Source organism: Augochlora pura, chromosome 1 (genome assembly GCF_028453695.1).
Source record: "Augochlora pura isolate Apur16 chromosome 1, APUR_v2.2.1, whole genome shotgun sequence".
Lineage (NCBI taxonomy): Eukaryota > Metazoa > Arthropoda > Insecta > Hymenoptera > Halictidae > Augochlora > Augochlora pura.
The window spans coordinates 10661958-10687774 of NC_135772.1; the positions used below are offsets into that span (position 1 = coordinate 10661958).

The 25817-nt window shown below is 35.7% G+C and overlaps 1 protein-coding gene across 16 annotated transcripts in view; it reads left to right on the forward strand.

Annotated features, from left to right (window-relative positions):
- Tmod (tropomodulin) overlaps window positions 1-25817 on the forward strand; it is a 167988-nt gene that overhangs the window by 83952 nt on the left and 58219 nt on the right. For 2 of the 16 annotated variants that reach the window (XR_013494296.1, XR_013494295.1), the window contains exons 5-10: window positions 74-294; window positions 383-537; window positions 618-714; window positions 799-946; window positions 4228-4307; window positions 12554-12609. Coding sequence is in view for 13 of the 16 variants with exons in the window: in XM_078183511.1 (XP_078039637.1) it covers window positions 74-294; window positions 383-537; window positions 618-714; window positions 799-946; window positions 2358-2446 (710 nt within the window). In the remaining 3 variants the exon portion in view is untranslated. The other 14 variants (XM_078183584.1, XM_078183575.1, XM_078183618.1 and 11 more) reach the window with 11 other exon arrangements.

Below are 25817 nucleotides of genomic sequence, written 5' to 3' on the forward strand. Positions count from 1 at the left end.
GAGATGTATAAAACCTTAATATTTTCAATGCAACGTGTAATTGTAGAATTCATACATCTTTTATTGTATATAGCTATCCTCGGATTCCATTCCATGATGAATCAGGACCAGTATCACGCTTCCTTATTAAATTCTGGTCAGCCTGTTGGCTTGGGTTGGGATGGTGTTACAAAAGCTAGTCAACCAAAACCATATCCAATGGATCCACCTAACGATACAGATGTTGATGCCACAATTAAACAAGTTCGAGAAGATGATGTATCATTGACTGAATTGAACTGGAATAACATTAAAGTGAGTACACACAGCACAGTAATGTTTTTAAATGCACTCTTCTAATAATGTTAAATATTTTACTTAATGTCAATTTGTTGTTCTATAGAATATTTCTGACGAAAAGTTTATTCAACTATTTGAAGGACTGGAGATGAATACACATCTTGAATCATTAAGTTTAACAAACGTGGGAGTCACTGATAAGACTGCACAAAGGTTGGCAGAAGCCTTAGAGAAAAATTCTACACTCAGAGTACTCAAGTTAGTATAATGTTGCGAGCAGTCATTTGCATAGACAAAAAGAAATAGAATGATTTCATGTCAAAGTTTTATTTTCTCAGCGTGGAGACAAACTTTATAAGCCCATCTGTGATAGTGAGGCTCATTAGAGCACTCCTTAAAACAAAATCAATAGAAGAATTTCGATGTTCCAATCAGGTAAAATATGTATAATATTATTTTTCAGGTCACACGTTTTCTTTACCGTAATGTATGTATATTTTTGTCTGTTATAATTTATAGAGGTCACAAGTGTTGGGAAATAAAATCGAAATGGAAATTACTCAGTTGGTGGAACAGAATCCGACGTTGCTTCGACTTGGACTTCATTTGGAATTCAACGATGCTAGACATCGTGTGGCTGCTCACTTGCAACGCAACATTGATAGGAGTGAGTAGAAAGATCGTATTTATTAAAATAAGTGTTTCACATTGCTCTGAATACTAAATATTTATTTATTTACTTGTGCCAATATTTGATACGTATCGTATCTATATTACCGAAAATTTAAGAAAAAATGTTTTCTTGCGTAAATTTGTATACCATGTAGTATACAAATTAACGGTAATATAAATTAATTCTTTTTCATATAAGTAATATCCACCTGTCATATGTCAATCGTTGTTTAGTTGTCTTTTATAGTAATCATATTTGCGTACTATTCCTTCCAGGTGTTCCAGAAATATTCTTAATATATTAAAATGTTCTATTTTATATGTTTAAAACAGATTGGCTCTTTACAGGTTGTTTATTATATTCATCCAGATACATATATTTGAAATCTAGCAACTATAATATTCAAAACGACACTTTAGTGCCGTCATTCACATAATTTGGAGATTTAAATCTTTAATTTTTCGTTTAGATGGAAGCAATTGTATGGGGGACCATGGAGATTATTTGATGAAATGCTTCTAACAATTTCAACTCTGCTTCGTAGTAGTCACATAGCGCTTTACTAGCTCATCGTCATTCATCCATTCATCCTGCTAAATTCATTTATTATTTTTTTAACTAGTGGCATAGAGGTAATTATGAGACCCTAGAGTGCACCCGTCCAAAGTCTTTATATTCAGTATCATGTATCTAACATCTCCAAAATTTCACATCGATCACCTTTTTCTGCAGCTTTTCTGATGCATTCTAATTAATTAATTTAGTTTGCTAATTCACTTTATTATCATAAAATTACGATCGTTGAAGATGTTGTACCTAGAAGATGAATTAGCAAATACTGGATTAGTATGTTTTCAATTTTCAGCTAAGTACAGAAACAAAGGTTAAAGTACATAAGTATTGGATTCGGTATGAGTTTATTTAAATCATGTTCCTGTTTCACTGTTGCTTTTTGCTTATTATAACATGTACATGTGGCTTATGGCTCGTGCTTCTAGATTGCCTTACACCTCTGTACCGTTGCTTAATTAATGAAGTCAAATATACAGTTAATATCTTAATTACTTTGTCAGAGAAAGTATACATTAGTTTATTAGCTTTTCGCTTTAGTTAATTATAACAAAGTAAGATTTTGCTTTATAAACGAATAGTACTTATTACTCTAGGTCAAAATCTTTCATTGTAATCACATTACAGCATGATCCGACATATTTCCTTTTTCAACGAATCTTTCAATTTTTTTTTAATTTCCATATTTGTACATTTAAGTTATGGTAATTTATAAACTCAAGTTTGGATTAAATTGTCCAAACTTTGTCTTGCAAGTTAATTTCATCCCCGTTTTCATTCTATAAAATTTTTATTAAATTATTGAGAATTTTAATGATGTATTTGCTTTTGTTAGTTTTACGCGTGGCACGTGCTAAACAAGAGAGCGGTACAGCCTCACGAAATTTCACTATACCCATAGGCAGCTTAAGAGACAGTACATAGCACAGATTAATGCAGTGAGTAGATACGTGTTGACAAAATTTCAATCCCGATGACGTCTTGAAGATTTGTTCTTGGTGCCCAATTTATTTAGTTTACACAAAATGTCAGTGATGGTCCCGAATGTTGTTATGAACGTTAATTGAGTACATTTCTCAAATTGTTTTGAAAAGTTCTTGTTGCCTGTTTCCGATAGCTTTAGTCTATGTGAATTTTGTATTTATAAAGGCCAGTGGTTTAATAATACTTACATTTGTCTCTGAAATCGTCTCAATTGTCCAAACAAATGTTGATCCCTGATGACAATTAAGCATGCTGTCAGCGGAGTCAGTATTGTGAAGATAAAACGGTTACATTGTTAATATTAACAGCGTTGATAAGTACAAGATAAGCAACTTTTTCGAACACATTCAGTATTAATTATATCATAATTTGATAAGTGCAATAACTCACATAGTACGTTTATCTCTGCAAATACGTATACTTTCTCAAATATTTATAAAAGATATTTGTAGTATTAACTTAGTTAGGTATCGCAATATTTATCGCTGCAGTGCTAGATTTACATTATTTTAGTGTTAGTAGTGATTCTAATTCCGATAACTATATTTAAATTGAAAAGGATGTTAATAGTTAATAATTGTCTTTTTTTTAATAATATAAAATCCTTGCTTAATTTATTATGTGACAATATTATATCATAAAGACGATATAAATGATGATAATATTATACTTTACGATAATATACGTCATATTAAGGATGTCTTCTACTGTAAAATACGGGTCTTTTTTATAAAGAAACTATTTCAATAATGCTTACAAATTTTTACGGGAAATAGTCAAAATTAGTGGTTTTTCATTGTTCTCTACCGCTGTTTTGTATTTCTCTATCATCTCAATCAAAATCGTATTTATAATTAATCTTCCAATCCTTAATCTCTAATTGTTGTCCATTTTTATATGTAAGTTTATTTAATTTTTACTGTGAAATGTTTCAATATGTATTCATCACGCAGTATTTTGAATAATGCCGTAGGTATAATTTCGTTAATTGTAGGAGATCGGTGATTATGATTTATCGGCGATACTGATTTACAGTAGAAGATCCATGTAATAATATTGTTTTTATCGGAATTGCTAATATTAATGAGCAAATCAGTAGTAATTAGTGTAATTACTAATAACATCAAAATTATATAAACAAGCCTATAGTATAGACTTTAATATAGACTCTATAGATACATTACTTATTACACATTTCAACATTCTGTGCGCGATCTTACTTTTAGTTGCTCGCATCATGCTATCTTCTACTACATACTCTACCACGCTATTCACTACAAAACAATAATGCATGGCATGCTACAAGAGAAAGGGGGAACATTTAATTAAAGAAATTATTAGTTATAGATTAACATTATACATATCTCGGTATATACGATCCTATACCAACATATCAAATTTTCTTTCAAGAACAAGGTGTTGGTCGCACAAAACCAGGACAATTATACTAATCAAAGGATTATGATAATGTACAACGTTTACCTTCGCTAATTAAGAGGGACTTCGAAACGATTTCGCCATTAATGAAATATTTCATCTTTTTATATGGCTATTTATAAAAGACAATTTTTAAAGGGAAAACACTTTTTGCTTCGTTTCGATTTCCCATAATTAAAGACTATGTATTATTTAATGTACATCACTGTGCCACCCATCGATGAGAGACTCAGTGAGTCAGAGCTGCGAATTATACTTACGACACCTCTATTCTTTCCCAACAGTACGGAAAGACCTAACGCTGCGGCTACAGTTCCGATTCTTTAACATGAACCACAGGAAACAAGCCTTGATTCAATGAAAGGTAGCTACACGTCGAGTGCTGGCTCGATCAGCGGAATGAACTGCGTGTTTTTTTGTCTATTTTAAAGAAATTTTAATGCTGATTACTTTTTGCAGCTTCACTAATTCTACTTTGCAATATGTAGGCAGATAAACTCTGGTGTGTGACAAACATATGAGGAAACCAAAAAAGAGTAGCGATGCAGGTGATCAAGCGTTAAAGTGTTTGAGAATTCTGGGCCACGAGTATATTCTACAGACTATCTCAGCAAACCATTACCTTACATGCCAATTGATCTTTGGGATATCAAAATCGGATCGATGGTTATGCATTCAATTTGTGGAACAAATAGGGTACCTTAAATGCTAGAGGTTACTAATGGCTGTTAGTTTTCTGTCGAACTTTCAATGCAGAAAGAGATGAGCGTAGAAATGATGAAAGTGTTCCTTTTGATGTAAAACAGTTTTTACGTTCATTACTATTTTACAAATCCTTAGCTTAAAGTGCTTTGTTTCTTTTAAAATTAAAAGTACAGGCGCGAATCGTAAAGTAACAAGGAAGAATATACTATTCATAAATGCTCTCATTTTAAGTATTGATATATCATATTAGATATATTTAATAATCTTGATTATCAATATCTTTAGATAAACACGGTAAATTATAAAAGAAAATACTGTAAAAGGGTACGTGGTAGTTCACAACAGCGGTAATCTTTCTGAACCTTTAATTAATGTTCAATAGAAAAGAAGCATCCACATCTAAAAGAAATGAAACCATTTGTTTTTGAAATTCTAAAGATCTATCACTCTCAAAGACTTCACAGCTTTGTCTCCAGAACGTTCAGCTTCAAAAACGTAGGCAAAGCGAGTCGTCATCTTTTTTTTTTATCGGTTCATCGTTTCGTTGGAACCGGCTCGTATCTAACACAGCCGGACTATGACGGGTCCCGAAAACAGAGTTTTGCGCTTGATCTGACATGTCGTTAACTGAGAATAGTGTTCGCGGACGAGCATTAACTACGGCTGACGGGTTCGTTGCAGGGTTTAGGTACATCCTATCAAACCCGATGAAGTCGTGACGCGTTAATTTCCACGCAAAGCGAATGGAGCTTTTGGAGCTTTGCGTGACGTCCTCTCGACGTTAAATGTCGAGCAGCGAGCAGTTTAACACGTGCCGACGTACGTAGTGATGGGATCAAGCGTATCGCGACTGGTATCTTCGACCCGTTAGGACGTATGCTGTGATTAAGAGAACTGCAACGAGTTGTCGCTCTTTTCACGGCGCATTATCGGTTTTACTACCCTATTTGCTTAAATTGTATCGCAGAGAAGTCGAATTAACTGTACGATAGAGACGCGTTTTCAATATAAGTAATCGATAAAAAGATTATTGTTTTTACAAATCCTAAATATCGTTCACTTTAGAGGTTGGTTTAGAGAAACAGAAATTTTCCAAACAGAAAAATAGAATTGCCATTGTTTTTTTACATGAATGAGTTTGTTAGATTTTTTTGTTATGCTTATTATATACATTTATTATATTATATAAATATATAGAACTATTCTTTTCATTCATTAGTGTGTTCTACATGAAGTAAACCTTTATTTTATCCACCTACTTATACTAGTATGCCTATTTTTATCGTTTATTTCAAATGAAACTTAATTCGAACGAAATTTCAAATTTCATGGTTACCTGTTACAGTTTATACTATTAACATGAGTTTGTGAAAATTAGAATGACAGTAATGTTAGCGTATACTTTTATTTATGTATCTCATGTTCTTTTAGTTTGTTATCTATCATATATTACTATGTTTGACTATATTCAGTTACAAACTGAGCCGGAGAATATGTAACTAGTTCCCCCAAAATTTTCTAAATTGACTTTTGTATTTAATTTCGCAATTGGAATTAGTACTGGTAATAAGTTAATTTGTAGGTGAAGTCTATCACCATTTGCGAGGATAGTTTGAGATCGATCCCGTCACTATAGATATACAGACACATGGTAACTGACGCTGAAACTGCTCCGTTGAATGAACCGCGGGGGCTGCTACCGATAAACTTTTTCCCCCGTGCACACGAGTACAACTCAATTAGCTGGTCGTTTGTGGAAAAAGTTGCCAGCCAGATTGCCGCTTTACCGTTCAGATTAGCTATTTACATAGGAGAACGGAAGTAATTTCTTTTTGTCACGCGAGTAACTTCGCGCTAAACAGGACATGCTTTTCAGTTAAACTACTTTTGATTTTCCCGTATCGGTGTCAACACTTGATTTTTTAATTGTTAGTGTCATAGATTTTCATTATAATTCGAATACCGATCTTTTATTAATTGTATACATTTACGCTGCTTATGTTGTAATAAGCAAAGAATGCAATATAAACAATAATTAAAATTTTTGATGTCTATTGTGAACGATTTGAATACAAATTTCGGATGTTGAAAATGATGAATAATTTTCGGTTATTGAAGACACTAATGACAAAATTAAATCTTGCAATTGTACAGTGTATATTCTGAAACGTAGACAGGCCATTCTAGGCAAATGCAAATTCACAATTGTGTTCGCTTCTCTATTCAGTTTACATGAAAAGAAAATTCGAATTATTCAACAGTGAACGTCATTCCACGACATCAAACGCTCGTGAGTTTGGCGAACGATTGACGAATTTCGGACGAACATAGTTGACGTTTATAGTAAATGCAATTTATTTTCAACAATTTTATCGGTCAGAGATCCCATACGTCCTGTTTCAAACAACGAAGTGCATCTCATTTCAAACAACAGTTCGCAGAATCTTTTTCAGTAAAAAAAAGCTTATATCAGAGGTTTTTAAAAAATCGCTGTTAGTAAGTAAATACTCGGCCCAGAATCGTTGAAACACTGATAACGCATGCATATATAGGGATGCAAATATTTTGCACGATAATGCTTGATCTCAAGTGCTCGAATACCTGTGCAACATCTGCAGAACTTGAAATGTTCATATATGTTATATTTGCTCTGTATGCAAGACTTGCTTTTTCAGACGATTAACTATTTAAAAAATGCAGCAGAGAAGAAGTCTATTTTAAAATGTCTCGTTATTACGTGAAGTAGATAAAATAGGTAAAATAGGAAACAAAAATTGTTTTAATTGGAAGTTTTTTCTAAAAATTGTACTCATCTAGTATAAAATATTTCGTAAGAATTTCGTTGTTGCTTATCTTTTAAATCGGTACGGTTTTACATCTGTTAGTAAAATAAAAACATAATTTCTCATAAAAAGTTTCTGAAAACACACACACACACAGGTTGCCTAATTTCGAGACTAATTTTCTCTAAAATATTCTCTCTTTTTATAAAATAGCAGCTCTGTATTTCTCGTAGAATTTATATTAAATTTTAAAACGAAACTAAATCTTTGTATTCAGCTAGTTTATACAGAAAATCAATAGTTTTTTAAATGGTCTACGCAGTTCTTTAGATTATCCAAAAATGCATGTAAATCGAGTAACAAATTTATACAACTTACCTCGCTGTTTCATTATGTAAAAGAAGCAAAGCCAAGAAAAAGGGTTTCCATACTCTTTAAAGTTTTTATAATAAAATTACAATGAAAAATTCGCTATTCCGACAGTTATTCGGTTAAACTAAAAATTGAATACATTGTTGTTAGTTTTGATAAATTAACATCATCCTTTGAAACGTCAATTATGGGAATATTTCCATTCGGTGCCATCGATTTTAGATGATATGTGAGATAAAGTTAAGTTATTGTTGAAGAATGAGATTTTGCAGTTTCACATATATGCTCCTTTATGCAATATAATCTTTTTGTAGTTGTCGTTATTATTACATAAATTGTTACACATTCTAAACAAAATTGGTCACACTCTTATCCTATGCGAACATGGTTACCTAGAGAACTAAATTTGAGGCATGCAAATTGTTTCAACGAAACGACTGTTATATGCAAAAATCTTTTGTGGACTATAGAAGATTTTCGAAAAAGCTACAGTTTTGTAAAATGCAATTGAAGAATCGATGGATCGAGATTTAATGCGAATGAGAATATTCCCTGAACTTCTCATGAGTTAACGAGTTAACGCGGGAATAGAATTTCCCCAGCCAATTTAGAAAATTGATGGAATGATTTTCACGATAAACCAAGTTTAGTGCTTCGAGCGTCGCGTGAACGAGTTTGCTCGGCGCTCGCACCGATGAGATTCTCTCTGCAGAGTGACCAAGTTACCTCACGGCTCGTTTGTCGACACGTTATCCCGCGATCGAAAGATGACCGTGCCAGCTTCAACGTAACATCTCTCCCTGTTTCAGTGCTCCATGCGTGGCGTGCATCAACCTGTCCACAAACTAATCGATTTCTTGAACGAACGATTTCTCGTCAAATTCTGTAAAAATAACTAGCACGATATTAACATACACGATCCGCCAACCTGTGTTTGATGTGTTGCAGTTCCGTTTTCAACTAACCGAGTGACTTTTAGAATTAGACAATAATTTTGGAGCTTCCTTTCGTGTTGCATGAGAAACAAGTGTGCAATGCACGAGAGAATGTTTCGTCTCCATTTGTGCTCGGAGTAATATGTCTCTGTGAGATTTTTAATGATCAATCGAAGGAAGCTCCATTACAGAGTTGAATAGAATCGGGAGACTTGATGATCGATTCTGTTACACAACATTATTTCATAAATGTACATTTGTCGGTCGAAGAGAAGAAATTGCATTCCACAGTGACCTCAGCCATTCTATTAATTATATATGACACGATAATATCGTTAGCGTGGTCCTTGTGCAATCACTAAGATAATTATGCTTTATGGGAGTCGATGAAAGGTGGGTGATGGTAAAATGCCAGTACTCTCCAACTTTTATACGATTTAGCATTTTCAAAAGAACTCAAAGAATTGTTAAGGAATCATAGATTGATAGTTCCTTTTAAATAATAATTTCGAAAGCATTTATTTCATTATATTGATTCAAATAACCAAATGATTTATTTAGCAAATATTAAATTCAACATTGTTTAATGAAATTATAAAGTCTAAGTCTTAGTCATTAACCTTATATCGGGATTTTTCTAATGGAGCAAAGAAAACTATGCTAGCCTCTTCTTAATGAAATGGTATTCCATGACTTACTTTTATTCACGCGATCAAATCTAAAGTAGTTTATTCCTTTAACTAGACCTTGCTTTCTGATTAGAAGATTGGTGTACATTTTTGCTTGAATTTTGAAGTCTCTCATTAGGCCAGTGATTAAAGTTTTAATATCTGGTGAGAGATTTTCTTTGATCGTTACTTTGACAATTAAATCTACGTTTTCGTTTCCAACTGTTCCCAGAAACTGCTGGTAGTCAAGTTGCGCAGAGGAATAATTATTGTCTTATCAATTTCTTCTCTCGACGATAATTATGTACACATTGGTAGAGCAATGAAGTCGATTATTGTGGTCTGACCAATTGCTGTGTCACGGTTTGTTTTCTGCCTTAATTAATTTTATATTTATCGAATAAGATGTATTACATTTTTTAATTCTTTCATTTTGTTTATTTTTGAATAGCAAAATGTAATTACTCGATCAAATATTCGATAAATATGGAGTTAATTATGGCGAAAAGCAAAGCAAAGACAGAGTAATCGATCACATGAAAGTAACCGGCTCCGCTACCCTATTTCGAAACGAAATGCACAGAGTCTTCCGGTTCGGAGTCCGCGCGCACTCGCTCGATCCGAACGTTGCAGGGAGAAGAATCACAGATATATTTACTGTTTCCCTCGGCTACCCACGCGATGGAAATAAAACGATCCGGCTGTTTGCTTGTCCGAGACGAAAGTTGTTTAATTCGCAGTGGAATCGATGATGGATGTGTACGGATCCCTGGCGGCGTACGGGGGAAAAACCGGCCGCAATTTTCGCGAATAGAAAGCCCGATTTCGGGCCGAATGAAAGACAATTAAAAAGCAACGATCGCGCCCGCGCGCTCGCCCGACCCGCCCCGGTATATTTTATGTCGTTCCTCGGTTATTTCTGGCCGGTGCCGAAATTGCAATTTTCCGTGGCCAGATTACGTTTCGGGAGTGGGCCGCGCGCGGCGTCCACTTTAAAAATTTCGCCCTTTTAATCGAGTAACAACGTGCGGCGCGCGCATGCGCCCTTTGTCAGTCGGAAATGACGCTAATTGATTCCGAGAGCTTCGTTTCCGGCAGGGGATCAAGTAGATGTGTTTTAATAATCGAATTTCAACGCGGCTCGATAGACTTATTTGAATTCTGCTTTGACCTAAGCCTCCTTAAAGGAGCTCATTAAATTGTAATTTGCCTCCGCGATGATACAATATGGCATACATAGCGATCGCTCCGTGCCGCCGTTGCAACTTATCGATCTTCTTTTTAAACGGTTTGAATACGTAGACATTGCTCGCTTTATATTCTCTGATTTTTATACATTATTTTTTATTATACAGTTGGTTAATCTCCTGGTTTAACCGGATTCCGTTCAATAATTCGCGAAAATTGCGAAAATTATGAAATCGAGAAAAATGGGTGGATATTATCGAAATTGATTTTCTAGAGTTCGTTTCATTCTGCAGCGGGTGAAAAATTGTTATTGGAGTAGAAACATTATTGGGAGTACTGCATAAAAACTCCACCTGTTGATGTATTTACGGTGATAGCTTTCATCTCATTGAACGGATGCTGTTTGTACGATTTAATTAATTCTTCGAACAATTATCGCGTTTAATGAACATTTTCTGATCAGTATACAATTCGTATTATTAATGAATTGATGATTTATGCGCATTATAAAATAGGCGAAAATATTACGGTCGTTTCTGAAAGTCAGCGTCGAAGCACATGGGCAACAGAAAACAGTATTCTTTCGAATAGAATGACGTTTTCGCATCTATCGTATCGATTTGTTTTTATCGAGAATATATTCTCACTGCAATAACGTACGGTCGAGCGTGTGGCGAATATGCGTGACAACAGGTATTGAAAACTGATATAATAACAAGTCCGATTCAATATAGTTTTGAAAACATTTTTGAAGAAACCGTTGGCCTATAGCCGTCATATAAATTTAAATTTTTGGCAGCACGATCGATGTTTATAACAAACAGACAGGTCGAAGTTGCCGATAGAATATTTTTACACGAGCTCCTGTTCTTGAGAGAATATGCATATTCTAGTCTGTTCAGTTTTTCAGCAGTGAGATTGTAAGTAATTGCAATCGATTTACAAAAGTAACTTTTCCACAAAGTTAATCAAACTTTTACAGTTATTTTAAGAATTGTGGGATCTTTCTTTAAGACTTTATTCGTAATAATTCGTAAAATTAAATAACATGTTATAACCAATTGGTTTTACATTCAGATTATTCAACAATTTGTTAACAACAGGGAGCTCGATAAAAACAAATTTTATTTGATCATTTTTATGCGTTTTTGATGAATAACGGACAAAATCACAGGACACCCTGTACATATAAGCGAGGATAATTGGCCGATGCGGGCAATTGATTCTGTCAATGAAAAATTTTAATAAATATCGATATATGTTTTTAAAAAAATTCTTTAGAAAATTTGAGATATTGCAGTTCGTAATATTCATTTAGTTAAAATATTTAAACATTTTCTTTTTCGTTTCATGATCCATCATTGGAATAATTGTTTTGTGACTTAGTGTCACTGATGATAAAAAAATATTTTTATAAAATATTCTATTACTGTTCAATAGTATACAAAATAGTATACAAATAGTATACAAAATAATTTTAAGTCTTCAAACAACGTGAATGTATTTAGCTTTCATCAATACGACTTTTTCTTAACAATGAGCTTACTTTCTATTATGAGATTTTCTGTTATTATTCTTATATAAATCATTATCCGACAAAGAAAATGTCGCAATACTTTAACTAGACGATTGTTATGAGCAACATTATTGCAGTGCTTATGCGTATTCTTTTTAACTTATTCATCGCTTCTGGTATATAATCATGGGTTTCGTGTTAAAGAATTGTGCCTCGTTAAGATCTTTCATTGATAGCAAAGCCGAAAATCGTCCACTTCCTAGCAGAGCCTGGCCTTCCATTCTTTCTCAAACGATTTTCGATCCCTGACGCAAAATTAATTCGTGTGCGGTGTTCATTCGCAACCTGCATACTCAAAAGGTCCCCACTGATTATCACTTTGTTTCCCCTAATTCTGAATAACTGGCCGCATATGATGACAGTGTTTCGGGTGTCTGTTGCAGTACGGCAGTCCCGGCTTGGGGTGGCGACATCTTAACGCGAAGTGGCGTTCGCCTAGGTATTATTTGTACATATATTATATATTTATTTACCATATATTATACGTATATATATAACTATATATACATATACAATAAGATATAAAACAACAAAAAAAAAAGAAGGCAAACCGAATCAAGAACAAAGTGAAAACACACTTATCTCACGCTCATCGCTCGCGGCGTTCTCGCACCAACCGATTTTACACGATAGATCAGCAGGATCGACAAACGAAATACCGAACGAAACACACACACATACACACACACACACACCACGGGCTAGTCCGAGGACGCTTCATCTTTTTTTCCATTTTATGTATAATTATGCCTATTGTCAGATATGTGTCAGAATAAAACGTTGTCGTTCTCCGGCGTTTCGTTTCAATTCCAACTCTGTATTTGCGTACGCGCACACGCGTATAGCTTGTAACACGCTCGAAACGTATACCAGACTATACATATATCGCCGGTGTGTCGATCCCGGGAATTTAAGATCGAATATTCACCGCTTTGTCGCGTCGATCCTCGTCCTGTCCTCCTGTTCGAGGACGAACCAACACGACCACGCTGTACATACTGTTCGTTTTGCATGAGTATCTGTACTTTAGCGCAAATTGAACCGCAAATAAACCGCTCTGGCACTCTACCATCCATTGTTCACCCGCCTCCGAATAGTATACATATATATATAATTTGTCTCTCGCCGATCATTCTTTCAGAGATCGAGCAGCGATCCACGTTTGACCTTTAAACCACAGTTCTCCTTGTTTTCCATTTTCAACTATTTTTAGACTGGAATGATTCATCATCGCCACCACTTGTCTTGTCATCTGCTGCGCAGAGAGTATTTCTAGATTGTTTGGAGAAACTTTGTTAACGGTTTGGCGAGGATAACGATGTATTTTGTACTCTCGGAGCTGTCGAGAACAACGTTCACTCGAATTGTAGAAGGAACGTCAGAAATTGTTCGAATAACGTTGAACAGTAGATCATTGAACGAGCATTGAGCTCGTCATGGCGACACACGTTTATCAGTAGTACTCGAATGCTGGTGACTCGTTACAGACGAGCTGTCAGTCACCGGAGTAATTGTTGACCGGTGGCTATTGTATTTTTGCAATTGTATGACCGACACCCAGCGAAGCGATTATATGGAGAGAATTCTATCCTATACGGTACGCAGGACAATTGAATTTGAAAATTTGTTGAAACGAAATACAGTTCCGAGCTGCTGTTTTTTCGAATGTGCTGAAACACCCGAATTCCAGAATTACTGAAGTTTATTATCGAAGTTTGTCCAAACAATTTAGATCTCTCTGTGCATAGCGTGAGACAAGATGTTCTGGTAAAATAAGAATCGTCATTAAAATGAGTAACACAGGTTTCTTAGAGATATCATTTTGAAAGTTTGTCTGCTTATTCGTTAATAACTAGATAATAGAAACATTGCGTGCAAACGTTTTTCGTAGCGTGAGATTACGTCGAATTAATCGGAATCGGTAGGAAGTTCACAGTCGTGTAAATGCATTCGAACGAAATGTAAGTACTCAGTTTCTATTTTTTTGTACAACTGTGATCGAGTTTAAGGATCTTCAACGAAGGATGTCGATCTAATATAAAGTAATTATCGCTACAGTGGCAGAGTGATTGTTACGCATAAGCTTCGAAGTGCTACACTCACCCTCGAAGCTCGCATTTACTAAAATCGTATTACCGAAACCTATATTAAAGTTGCATTTAATTAACAAGAATTTGTAAATACTCATTCTATCGCATTTTCAGTCATTTACACAGCAGTTATAAAATAGTACACTCGCAAATCGATTAATCCCATTATTCACTCTAGACTATGACTTTCATACATTTACAGCAGATATGGATACGCGAAACATGCTGAAATAAAAAGTTTATGCAATAACCTTTCTGACTTTATTCTTAATGTAACGAAACTCTTATTACAGATTCACAACACTCGCAGTCTAATGTTTTAGTTACACGATCTTCGTTCTCCTGTATGGTCTACGTTTGGCTTACGTAAGATTGCTAGAAAAGCGATTGAACGTTTGTCAAAAATGTGATAATTATAAATTCATTTCTACCGTACCAACTGAGACAATTATTTTGGAAGCTGAGGATCAGATTAAAATACATTAAGGCTTTGTCGAGGCACAGTTATAGAATTAAATCTCTCTTTTAAGCAATTCCCTCTCTTCTTCGTGTCAGAATTTAGTTTATAAATATCATGTTTTCGATTAATTTCTGATGGATGAATAAAGGAGTCGCACTGTGATCAAAATCATAAAGCTGTAATTTTCAAAAAGGGGGGAGTGTTTCGAAATCTAATACAACATGCATTTCGTAGTCCAAAAGTTGGACTTTAAATAGTTACCTGTTGTTTCTGTCGACTATACCCGTCATAACACAAAATGTTGCCATTTTTACATGACGAATATATTCGTGAAACGGTTAAACTGCTTGAGAAGAAGGATACTTTTTCAAATAAAAATGTATTTATAGAAAATATGAAGAAAATAAAAAATATACGATAGATTTACAGTAACTTACACACTTTCAAAGAGATTGCAACAGTTAACTGGTTTTTTGCATAATTAATAATTCTGACTCTTTGTTCACCCACCACTCAAATTTCAATCGCCTTTTCAATCTCTCGCCGTAAAATTTTGTTGATAGTTACAACAACCAGAACCCCTTCGCCCTTTATCAATTCATAGTAGAAACAAGAAAATTATTATACGCCACGTTAACTTCAATGCTCAAATATTGAAATAAGAAGAATAAGAATTATGCGGCGAGGGATTAGCAGTCTTGAACAAAATCTAAGCCAACGTTTAATCTGTTTACCGGGTAATTGACTTTCCAACTCAATCTGCAATGGGACCTTTTTCCTTCTCAATGGGAAGTTATATTAACGTGTATTTAGTACTTTTACAAAATGGCTGTCACTTATTTATCTTGACAAAATATTTGATGACATATAAAGAAAATATATAACTCGAATATTTCCAATGTTGTTTGATGGAATTATTGTTGAACATATACATGTTAGTTGTTACACAGCTTCCTTTAGTATATCCTTGCACCTTTAGTATACTATATGTAAAAAAATGTTATAGTGATGTCTGAAATTCAGCTGTGCACATTCGAAGTAAATAAGGATGGCATAAATCAGGGCTCGGAATTAACCGGCACGCGCTATGAGGCTCGCGAGGGCTAAGGTCTCGTCTCTGAATTCCGTCGCGTGTCTTGTTCCCCAATGATCGCTCAACACACACATTGTTCAGAGTCACACACAGTGATACAGACACGCCTCAGAGGTGCTTCGTATCGAAAGAGGCGCCCATAAGGAGCGAGACGTGCGACGTTATTCAGAAGGCGTAGTCCTCGCGATGGGAATGCTGCGTGCAGGTTAATTCCGAGCCCCAACGCAAAACCTAACGCGTTCTATATATTAATTTCAAAAATTAAATTGAAATTTGAAGATTGAAGATGAAATTTGTCATGCCCATTGGAGTTGTCTTTCCGACGAAATAATTCGTCATACCCGGTAACAGGTTAATTGCTGTAATCGCTATTTCGGCGTGAACGAGCTTTCTTGTTCGATAATTCCGCGGCCGATCAAACCATTTCCAGTCACCCTGTGGAAATTCAAGAATCACGTCTCGTTTGAATATTTAAATAGGGCAGTGCGCGTTTACGCGGATTCCGGTTTAAGGGTTGAATATGATTCGCTGGCTCGGAATGGTAATTGTTAGTGCTCGGTGAAACTTTGCCGGGCGATAACAACGAAAATATTTTCCGGGCGTAACGACGCGTATATCACGCCGTCCGGTAGCCCTTTTTATCGGCGTGCGTGCTCCCAAGTTGCCCGGTTGATTCCGAGATTGCACTGTGCAACGAGTAGTTAACTACATGCAGGTTGTATCGCGCCGGTGCCACGTGTTACTTCATATAATAGCGCGCTTAAACCTATCCACCGTGACTTTTTTAAAGCTCCGCCCTGATACACGGGCTCGGTGTAATCGAAGAGCTTACACCGTGCCGTACCTAGTAATAGCCCGAGTCCCTCCCTATATTCGCCCAAGTATTCGAGCAATTTACCTGTACAATCATTCGGAACGATTCCGATAGTGTTATATTTCCCGGAGACCCTTAAATTTTATTTTCGACGACTAGATAGCTGCCTTTTCCATTATCCAGTAATTTAGCTTGTCGAGCGTTTAACTGTCGCGACTCTGAGAGTGCGCTTCAATCGTGAAATTGTCGAAGTTCATTTTAGTGACAAGGCTCTGCACAGTTCCAGTTAGATTTTATGTTTATATTATATATATATATTTTTTTTTTATTTGATTATTATCAATACATAAAAGGCTTGAAAAACGTTAGTGAAGGTTAGTACAGTTTAGAATAATAAAAATTCTCGAATTTTAATTTATAGAAATAGATCAGCATTAGTGTACACTTTGATTAGTTCAAATAGTGACGCGTCAATTAAAAATACTGATCACGATAAACGCAATTGTTCACAGTATTTTAAAATTTTTCTAACTTTTGGAAATAGCGAACGCGTTCCATTTTCTTTAGTTCTTTTAAATAATCGTGCATGGCTGAAATTAGGCTATTCAAAAGTTACAAGTGACAGTAATCTTCGATATTTGAAAAGTCACGGAAGGGCTGAAACTTCGAAATTTTCGCGCATATCTAAGCTCGACATTTCGAAAATTTATAGTTTCCCTCCGCAAGGTTTCATTATCTATTCTCATTACCTTCCGCCGGCGATGATGCAACCGTTCCAGTTGTTCAGCAGCTTTAACACTTCTAAGATTTATTGTATCAATTATCTCAACCAGACCTTCTGAAACTTTTAAGAGGCCCTAATTTCGGCTAACACTCGAAGATAGCCGAGCTCAAGACTTTAGAAACTTTCCTCGTAAGTTTGAACAGACTCGAAGCGTCTCGAGCCCATCGCTAACTATTCCCGAGCGATTTATAGCTTCAAAATTTCTCGGGGTGCATAAGACTCGGCCGTTTGTTTAAATTCGTATAGGCCCTTTAATCTTGCCGGCCTGCAACTTGGGAACATGGTTTTTGTATACGATCACGGGCTACACCCCTGGCAAAAAGTATTCGGTCAAACAAATTCTGTTGTTACATAATTATTCGTATGGTTCGATGTGGAAAATATTTTCATTAAAAACGAAGGTGAATAAAACGATAACTAAAAGATGAAAGATATTAATAAAAAAAACATGATATTAACATTTGCTCTTTGTATGATATTGTATTGTAATGATTACCTATTCTACTTAAATTTAAAAATTATTTATCAATGCTGAAAAGCGTAGACAAAATATTCGTAATTTTATCAATAATTTTTTCCATATATCGTTATTGTATTGTCATAGTTTTCGTTTCTAATGAGCACCGAGCGTCTACGATTTCGATCGAATATTTTCTGTCGGGGCACTTAATTTTCAATGATATGTATTTCCACTTACTACACAAGCAACGATTTTGTCACGTCGCACAGCAGTACTCACACACTTTTTTAATGTACTCTGAACAACTACCGTAGTTAGAACACGATTAATTTTAACGCTCACGTATTTTGCTGGACACACAGAGAGCAATTCACGCACTGCGATTGAGTATATTAATGTAGAATGTTAATCTCTGTGAAAGTAGACAACTGACGGTATGGTGTAAGTGTTTATAACAAAGTATTTAGACATAATTTTATTCCGTTGATGTAAGTAGTATTAACGTGTAAAACAGAGACGTACGATCTCGATGTTCACTAATAATATGGTGATTAATGTGAATAAACCCATTGAACCGAACGAACGATCCGATGACATTCTCGTCGAACGAGAGCAGCATGGTGTTCCCTTGTCCTTTACGAGTGACAGGTAAAAGCAAAAATTGATTGGATTCAGACTGATTTCTCACGTGCTAACGTCGTTCTCGCCGTTCTGTCTGCCAGACGTGTCAGCTGAAGTCGACGAAGATTTCGTTACCAGGGACGGGGATAAGTGAAAGAACTCGGCACTCGGAGGAAGAATAATAATAGGTTTGGTCAACTATTTGTCCGCTGCTTTGGGACCCTCCCCCCCCCTGTTCTCTCCTTTGCAAATGAACCCATTTGTATTCAGTCGTACGGCCAATTCGTCCCTCTCCTCGATAGCCCTGCTCGAGTTCTCATTAAATTTTAGAATGCAGAACGACGCTTGTACGTAAATTATTTTCAATATGCCCGCCGATTATGTACCACTTCATCCGACAGTTTTGTCGGGGGAGACGGCAATTTAAAATCCATCATCCCGGATCTTGGAGATCTATTTTATAGAGATTCGAATGTTCGTTTAGTTTAGCAGGGCTTCGAACGTTAACCGGCACTAATGGTTCGAACTGTTTCAATTGAAACGGTTATGCGAAACTTTTCGAATATGGAGAATCGAAGTTCCAAATTAATTAGTTACTATTTTTGTTCGCATATCTGTTCCGTATCCGATATTTTTCAATTCTGTGACGGTCTTCGAACGGTTCTATAGATATCGTGTTACGTTATCAGTAACATGAAACGTTTCTATATTAACTGTAGTACAAAACGAAATCGAAACTGAGCATAAGGAATGGAAACTGAATAATACTAAAATTGGATAAAATCCGCAGTCTAGCGACAAATTATAAATTTTATAAATTTTATCATTATGTTATAAATTAATGTTGTACCTATGTGTTTCTTCTTCGTTTATATCAATTACGGGAAATTCTGTACAAGAATCGAATCTGAAATTTTTGTAGCAACGACAGAAAAATGAAAAAATACTGGTTATGGAATTCATATGGAGATCGAAAATGGGAACTACAATCGAAACTGATAGTTGTTGAATATTTTCGGTTCTTCATAACAATCAAACCAGGCGAAACCATTTTCAGGACCGAAGTGTAACAATTTTCAACCTCTGATAAAAACGAGTTTCGTATTTACCTGAACAATGAAATAAATCGTAAGTATACATACTGTTAAAAATACGTATCGAATTCGATCTGATGGTATTTGTTTCAGCATACAAATAAAACGAAATCTACGTCAGAGCGTTAAAACAAGACTTTATGAAATTTTCAACCGTGTAGAAACTGGAGTATTCTTTCAAATTAGCTTGCAATTCATTATGTAGAGATTACTTCGTAAAATTAAACAAACACTGAATTATAGAAACTGTTCATGTTCCAGATCCTGCAACTTTAATTTAAAAAGATCTTAAAATATTTGTTATGCCTGATTCTTTAAAATAAGCTGCAACAGAATGTTTTAAGATCTTTTAATACGAAGTTACACGATTTTAAGGTTCGACAACTTTTTGATGTGTGCGTTCCTTTAACGTTATTTCTTCAAATCATCTTCTAATAGTTTAATATATTTTGTAAAAAATATTATTACCAATCCTAACATTTAAATCGAGTTAGAATGTAATCGGAGAAACAGATATGTAAAAAGTAATGATACATTCGAAATACATATTCACGATATTTTATGAAACGATATTAAACTTTTGTGTATTATCGGTTTTATTTTATTCGATTATTGGCTATTTATTCATACGTTGTTTTTTCGTACGCAGAGAAATGATTGCGGATAGGTTTATTCGTGCTGAATGCAGTGTGCGCTACTTTGTTACGCGGAATCGTTGGATAAACGTACGGCCAACAAAAATGGGTAGGAAGGACAGGCGATACAAATTCGAGCCAATTTATTCGGCAATTGAAGCTTCAATTACTTTTTCTACAGGGCTGCGTACAGCTGAGTTTTTCCTTCGTCGGGCTCCTCGTTTTGTCTCTCGATTATCCCCACTCTTCTCCTCCCCAGTCCACACCACCCTATCAGACATTGCCCGGCCATGTCTCTTCATCTATTTTGGATTTCATGGCTATCATCGATGCTCCCTCTCATCGCGCCTCACGGTTCCCGAACAAATTTTTCACTCGATATTAAAGCTCGATCGTTGTATCACGGCGGGCATTTATCTTGCGGAAACTTTTAGTATTTCGATATCGCGGCTTTTCCTCTTCTCTCGGATCGTTTGCGTTACGAGTGGATGTTGTCGCGTCGATTCGGTGGTCGAATCGATGAAGTCGGATCTCGATGCAGCAGTTAACGCTAATATTATTTTCTCGTTGAATTACCAGATTGCAATTACTCGCAAAAACATTTTAACAAATTTCTACATTACTTTGAAAACAAGGGAAAAAAGTTTCTAATTAGTATAGCAATTTACCTTTTTTAAACTGCGAACTGTGCGATTATTTCCACTTTTTTTATACAATCGTTTAGAAATTCTCTGTGTGATTCATTTTAGGTATAAAGTTGAATCGCGTTCAAATTTACAAAATCGTAAAACAAACATTCCGCGTTATAACTTCTTTTATACACAATCTCAACAATTATTTCTTCGTTATTTTTCTATACGTATCCTTTCAGTGGTTTTTTGGAATTGTCCTTTTTTGGTTTGGTATTAGAATAAGGATCTCCGGAAGCCTCATATTGGGAAAAAATAATATAAATAACTTGAAGAATTTCGAGGATAACTCTTCAATCTTTAATAATTATAACTAGTCTACCTTAAACAATTAGGTCTATCGGAAAATTCTATCTGTTTTTAAAAAGCAAGAAAATAATAAATTTTATATGCACCTAATATTTATTGTATTATTATAATAATTTAATATAGCCGTAACTTACGCTCTGTTGTCAGCGTGACGGCGATTTATGAATATTATTTTTGAGAAATATATTGCGCAAATAAAATTACATTAGCGGACATTATTTTCCGGTAGTCCTAAAATACATTAATGCGCTATATGATAGGAAAAAATATGCATGAAAATAATTACACATTTACCACTTTCAAAAATGTTTCTCAATTCTTTCAAAAATTGTTCACAACGTGTTTTACAACTATGTTTGCTCACGAAGCTAGACTGATTCTGATCCAGCAGAAGAAACAATGAAATATAAGAGTTGGCACGTAACAAACAAGTATCGAACACTCAGGACGTTTACAATAGAAATAAACTATTAGTTTAACCATGTAAGGAATGGTCATTGACCCCTTGCACTACGACTCCTTTCGCGCTGCGTTGACTAGCACTTATTTGTTCTTAATACTGTCCTTCATGGTACCAGATAATTTTTGTTTTTTTATTGCTTTTATTTATTTCCGTTTCTAGACTTTGATAACAGAAAAATTCCATTTGCTTTCGAAGAAATGAATAATATATTTATTAGATCTCGCGTGGCATTTTTAACACAAGTCTGACTCGTTGTTATAGTGCAAGGGGTTAATTAGCTAACTTCGTCCTGAACGATATACATACCACTGAAATCGAAGCTCCTCGTCTTAGTTTCATGGCTGCTACTGTAGACAGTTATGCAAACAACTCTGCAAGCAGTTTTTCCGGGCTTAGCATCGAAGAGCTCTTACTCCACGTTTTCGATCACTCTTTCTACGTCTTCCTCGATGCGACGACATGTCGCACGCGGCTGGAACGAGCACATAACCGGTAAGGCGATTAAAATCATGAGTTTAACCTTGAACGGCCATCCTAGGCGGGCTGTAACCAGCGTCGATGCTCGGGGCACAGGGCTCTGCACAAAAATTCCGGAAGCCTTTGATTCCGGCTCGCGTGCACGCGCTGGCAAAGAACCGCGCCGCGGCTCGACGTGACGCGACGCGACGCGACGCAATAGAATTCCGCTCGCGGAACGGGAGAAACTATTTTGCAGAACGGAGAGACAATCATAGGGGTCCGCGATTCTATTACATTTCCGGTGCAGTTTCATTCCGGCGCGCCGTGTAACAGGCGTCGTCCCCGTTTCACACCAGCCAGCCGGGGCTGATAATTAATTCCCTGTAAAATAGGGACGCGGCTTCTCGTCGGCTGAGGGTGCGCGCTCCCGTGTATATCGCGGCGAAAGCCGTAATACGGTGTTATTAACGATCCCCACGCCGTGGAACGCCGCGTTCGGTTCACGTGTTACACAACTGGCCGGCTGGCTAGACGACGCAATGCCTCGGATCCGATAGGGTACTAGCTCTCCGCTCACCTGACGACGAACCGTCGCGTTTACGTAAAACTGGACGATCGACTGGTCGATGATTTTTTGGCGCGCACGCATACAGTAGCTACGCTTTTCGCGCCACTAAGCAGTCGAGGATAAGAACGGAAATTACTTCGCTCCGATTGGATGACGGTTCGCTGAGAAGACAGGATTTGCTACGGACTTGGCGCACCTTAAAGTGGCGGAGTTGATTAGGAAGGTTGAAAAACGTGTAGTTCAGGCACAGTTTTGCACTGCGAATTAATCCTTCTGTAAAATCATATTCACCTTTTTGTACTCTTATTGATTGTATTCAACTTTTGCCTCTCCAAATTAATTGTTTAAACATCATATTCATCACTTTGCAGATGACCTTTTCACAGATTAAAATCGAACGCCTTTGATTAAGTATTTAAACGTAATATGAATTTGTATGAATATTTATAAAATAATTTAAATTTCATTATAAATAATTACTCTTCGTTAATCTTCAATTTGATATGATTATATATATCAATTTATTTTGTAAATTTGGTATGTATATTATTACAAGTAATTACGATATGTAAATTTCATTTGCAAAAGGTGTCAAATGGTTCGTTTTATTTACAAAAAGATGCATACGATCTACACAAGTATTATTTTGGAGTGCAAAATGTGACCTACGCAGAGATTAATTTGAAGTATAAAAAGGTTAATATAATTTACAAGAAGACTGATTTTTGAAGATCGACTTTTTGTTGGTCGAAAGTCGAAGAATTTTTAACTCTTCTGTGTTTTATTCTCCTCACATCTTCATTGATTGAACTTATTTGTCTTTAATAATTATTCTAGTAGAAATCCTAACAGTTATTAAACATGATGTTAACACTAATCAGTATTATTAGAAATGAAATTTATTCGATTCTCTTGTTCTGAATACGAATTCGCGATGCTGCGACACATGCTACAGAATGATTGGACATGTCGATCAATTTATCATAGGATTATAAATTGAAGCCGTGAAACTGAATAACATTTAATTATTTATTAGCTAGTTTGCAGTTACATATTGGATTACTTTTCATTATTAGCGTAAATCGAATCATAGGGTGTGATGATTAAATTTAATAATTAGGTAACGATAACTTTAATTATCCAGGCCCGTTCAGCAACGTACGCAATTATCTGTTGGAAGCGCTGAAAATATATCTTTTCAATAGTTTTACGAACCGAAGGAGCGTCATTCTTTAATGAAACAAATAAGCAAACATGTTCCACGAGTGATAGTGATGGTACAATATTTTACCAGAAAAAGAAATTACAAAAACTTCTTAATGGGCAATTTAATATCTCATTAATTATTCATTCGCTCATTACTTTGGAAAGCGAAAATCAGGAGTCCAAGAAAATACCGTTTCGGGAAAGAACAAAAATAGGATAGAATTTCTGAGTGAACTTCAACTCGATGAATAATTGAAGGAAGGTTGGTACGGAACGATAGCGGAACCACGAAAATAGAACATCCGATATTATACAGTTTCACCTTATTATCTGCTATTTGCTCGAACATTTGAAGAAAAAGTGCGAACACCGCGCTATCGTTTCTAAATAATTCAAAGTAAACGTTATCGGAACATAGGATCATTGGAGACACGATAGACGACGAAAACAGTGGAAATGAATCCCGATTCGAACCCATTTTTAATTTCGTTCATTTCTCATCCGAGGAAATTTGTTCCAATTCCATGGAACGGCCGCGAGAAATCGAACATCTAGTATCAGGCTTCAATGGCGTCGATGTCTTCCTCAGATGATTTATTTGTTATGGAATGGAAAAATTCGTATTGCCTAACCGTGATTCAACTCCCGGCGCCTTTGTTTGCCGGACGACTGCTTTGGCGATTGAGCTATTCAGCCTATTGATCGATTCTTCGCCGCCGGAGCCCAATATTCAGAAAACGCTGTCGCTTTCATACCGCCTATTTATCTTCGGCGAGGATCTTGCCGCGACACAAGGCTTTCTCTGCGGAGCCTATCAATTTAGCAGAAATGGGGATCGATCTTGAAGGATCCTGAAGGCTCAATTCGTATGCGGATCGGGGTCTGATACATTTGTCCATACGATGACGATCGCGACGGTTCCCGAGGATTCTTTGCGAATCTGTATCGCGTTCGAGAAATAGTAAATCTACGTGCGCAGCACAGCGGCGAAAAATCTAGAAAATATCACAAACATTTCGTCTTCCATGGTCGCGAACAATTTCAACTTTTTTTTTTATAACGTTCGTATTCGCATGCAATTGTAACTGAAGAACAAAAGGTCGGCGGGACTCGACGGGCCTCGATCGTAAATAGAAAATTAAACATTTTTCCAAGTATTTTCAATTTTGAAATAAAATACTCGTCGCGATTATCAATACGAGATAACTTTATAAAATCAGGAATTTGATACAGAAATTAGAGAAAATAGAAACAAATTTTTCCTTCAGAAATGTGCAATAAGATTATTAAAAATATTTTAATACGATTTTAACGTGTAATGCATGCTAGGGCCAACATCAGTAAAAGGTTTATAAAATTAGCATACTCGATGATTCATGCCCGTGAATTCTTGTCTTAGAACTCTTATGTAAGAAGTTCATTAAAATTTTACTTATGGTAGCAATTTCTGGTTTCCTGAAACTTTAGCAGAAGATGGAGGCAACCACTTATCGTTCTATAGCTGGGTTAAGTTTGATCATCGACACACTGGCCTCAATTACGTTGCTCAGCAATTTATTTCCTAATTGAGAGGTTTTTTTTCTTGAGGCAGAGGATAGGCAATCGAACACTGAAATTAACTCATTTTTATCGCCGTATCAACCTTACATTACCAGAATGGTTTGCTTTATATAAATGACAAACTTTACCGCTATATTGCCCGAATTTGTCTTCGTTTGTATTCGATTATCTTTAACCTTTTCAGGGATACTGCCACGCATGTTTAATTTTCTTAAAATCATGATTGTTCTAAGTGTAAAGATAATGAGAATCAGTTGGAAAACTATTCGCTACAAAATCTTATTAATTTTTACTATAAAAATACTGATATAATATTGTACCCTAATATAAAAACATCAATAG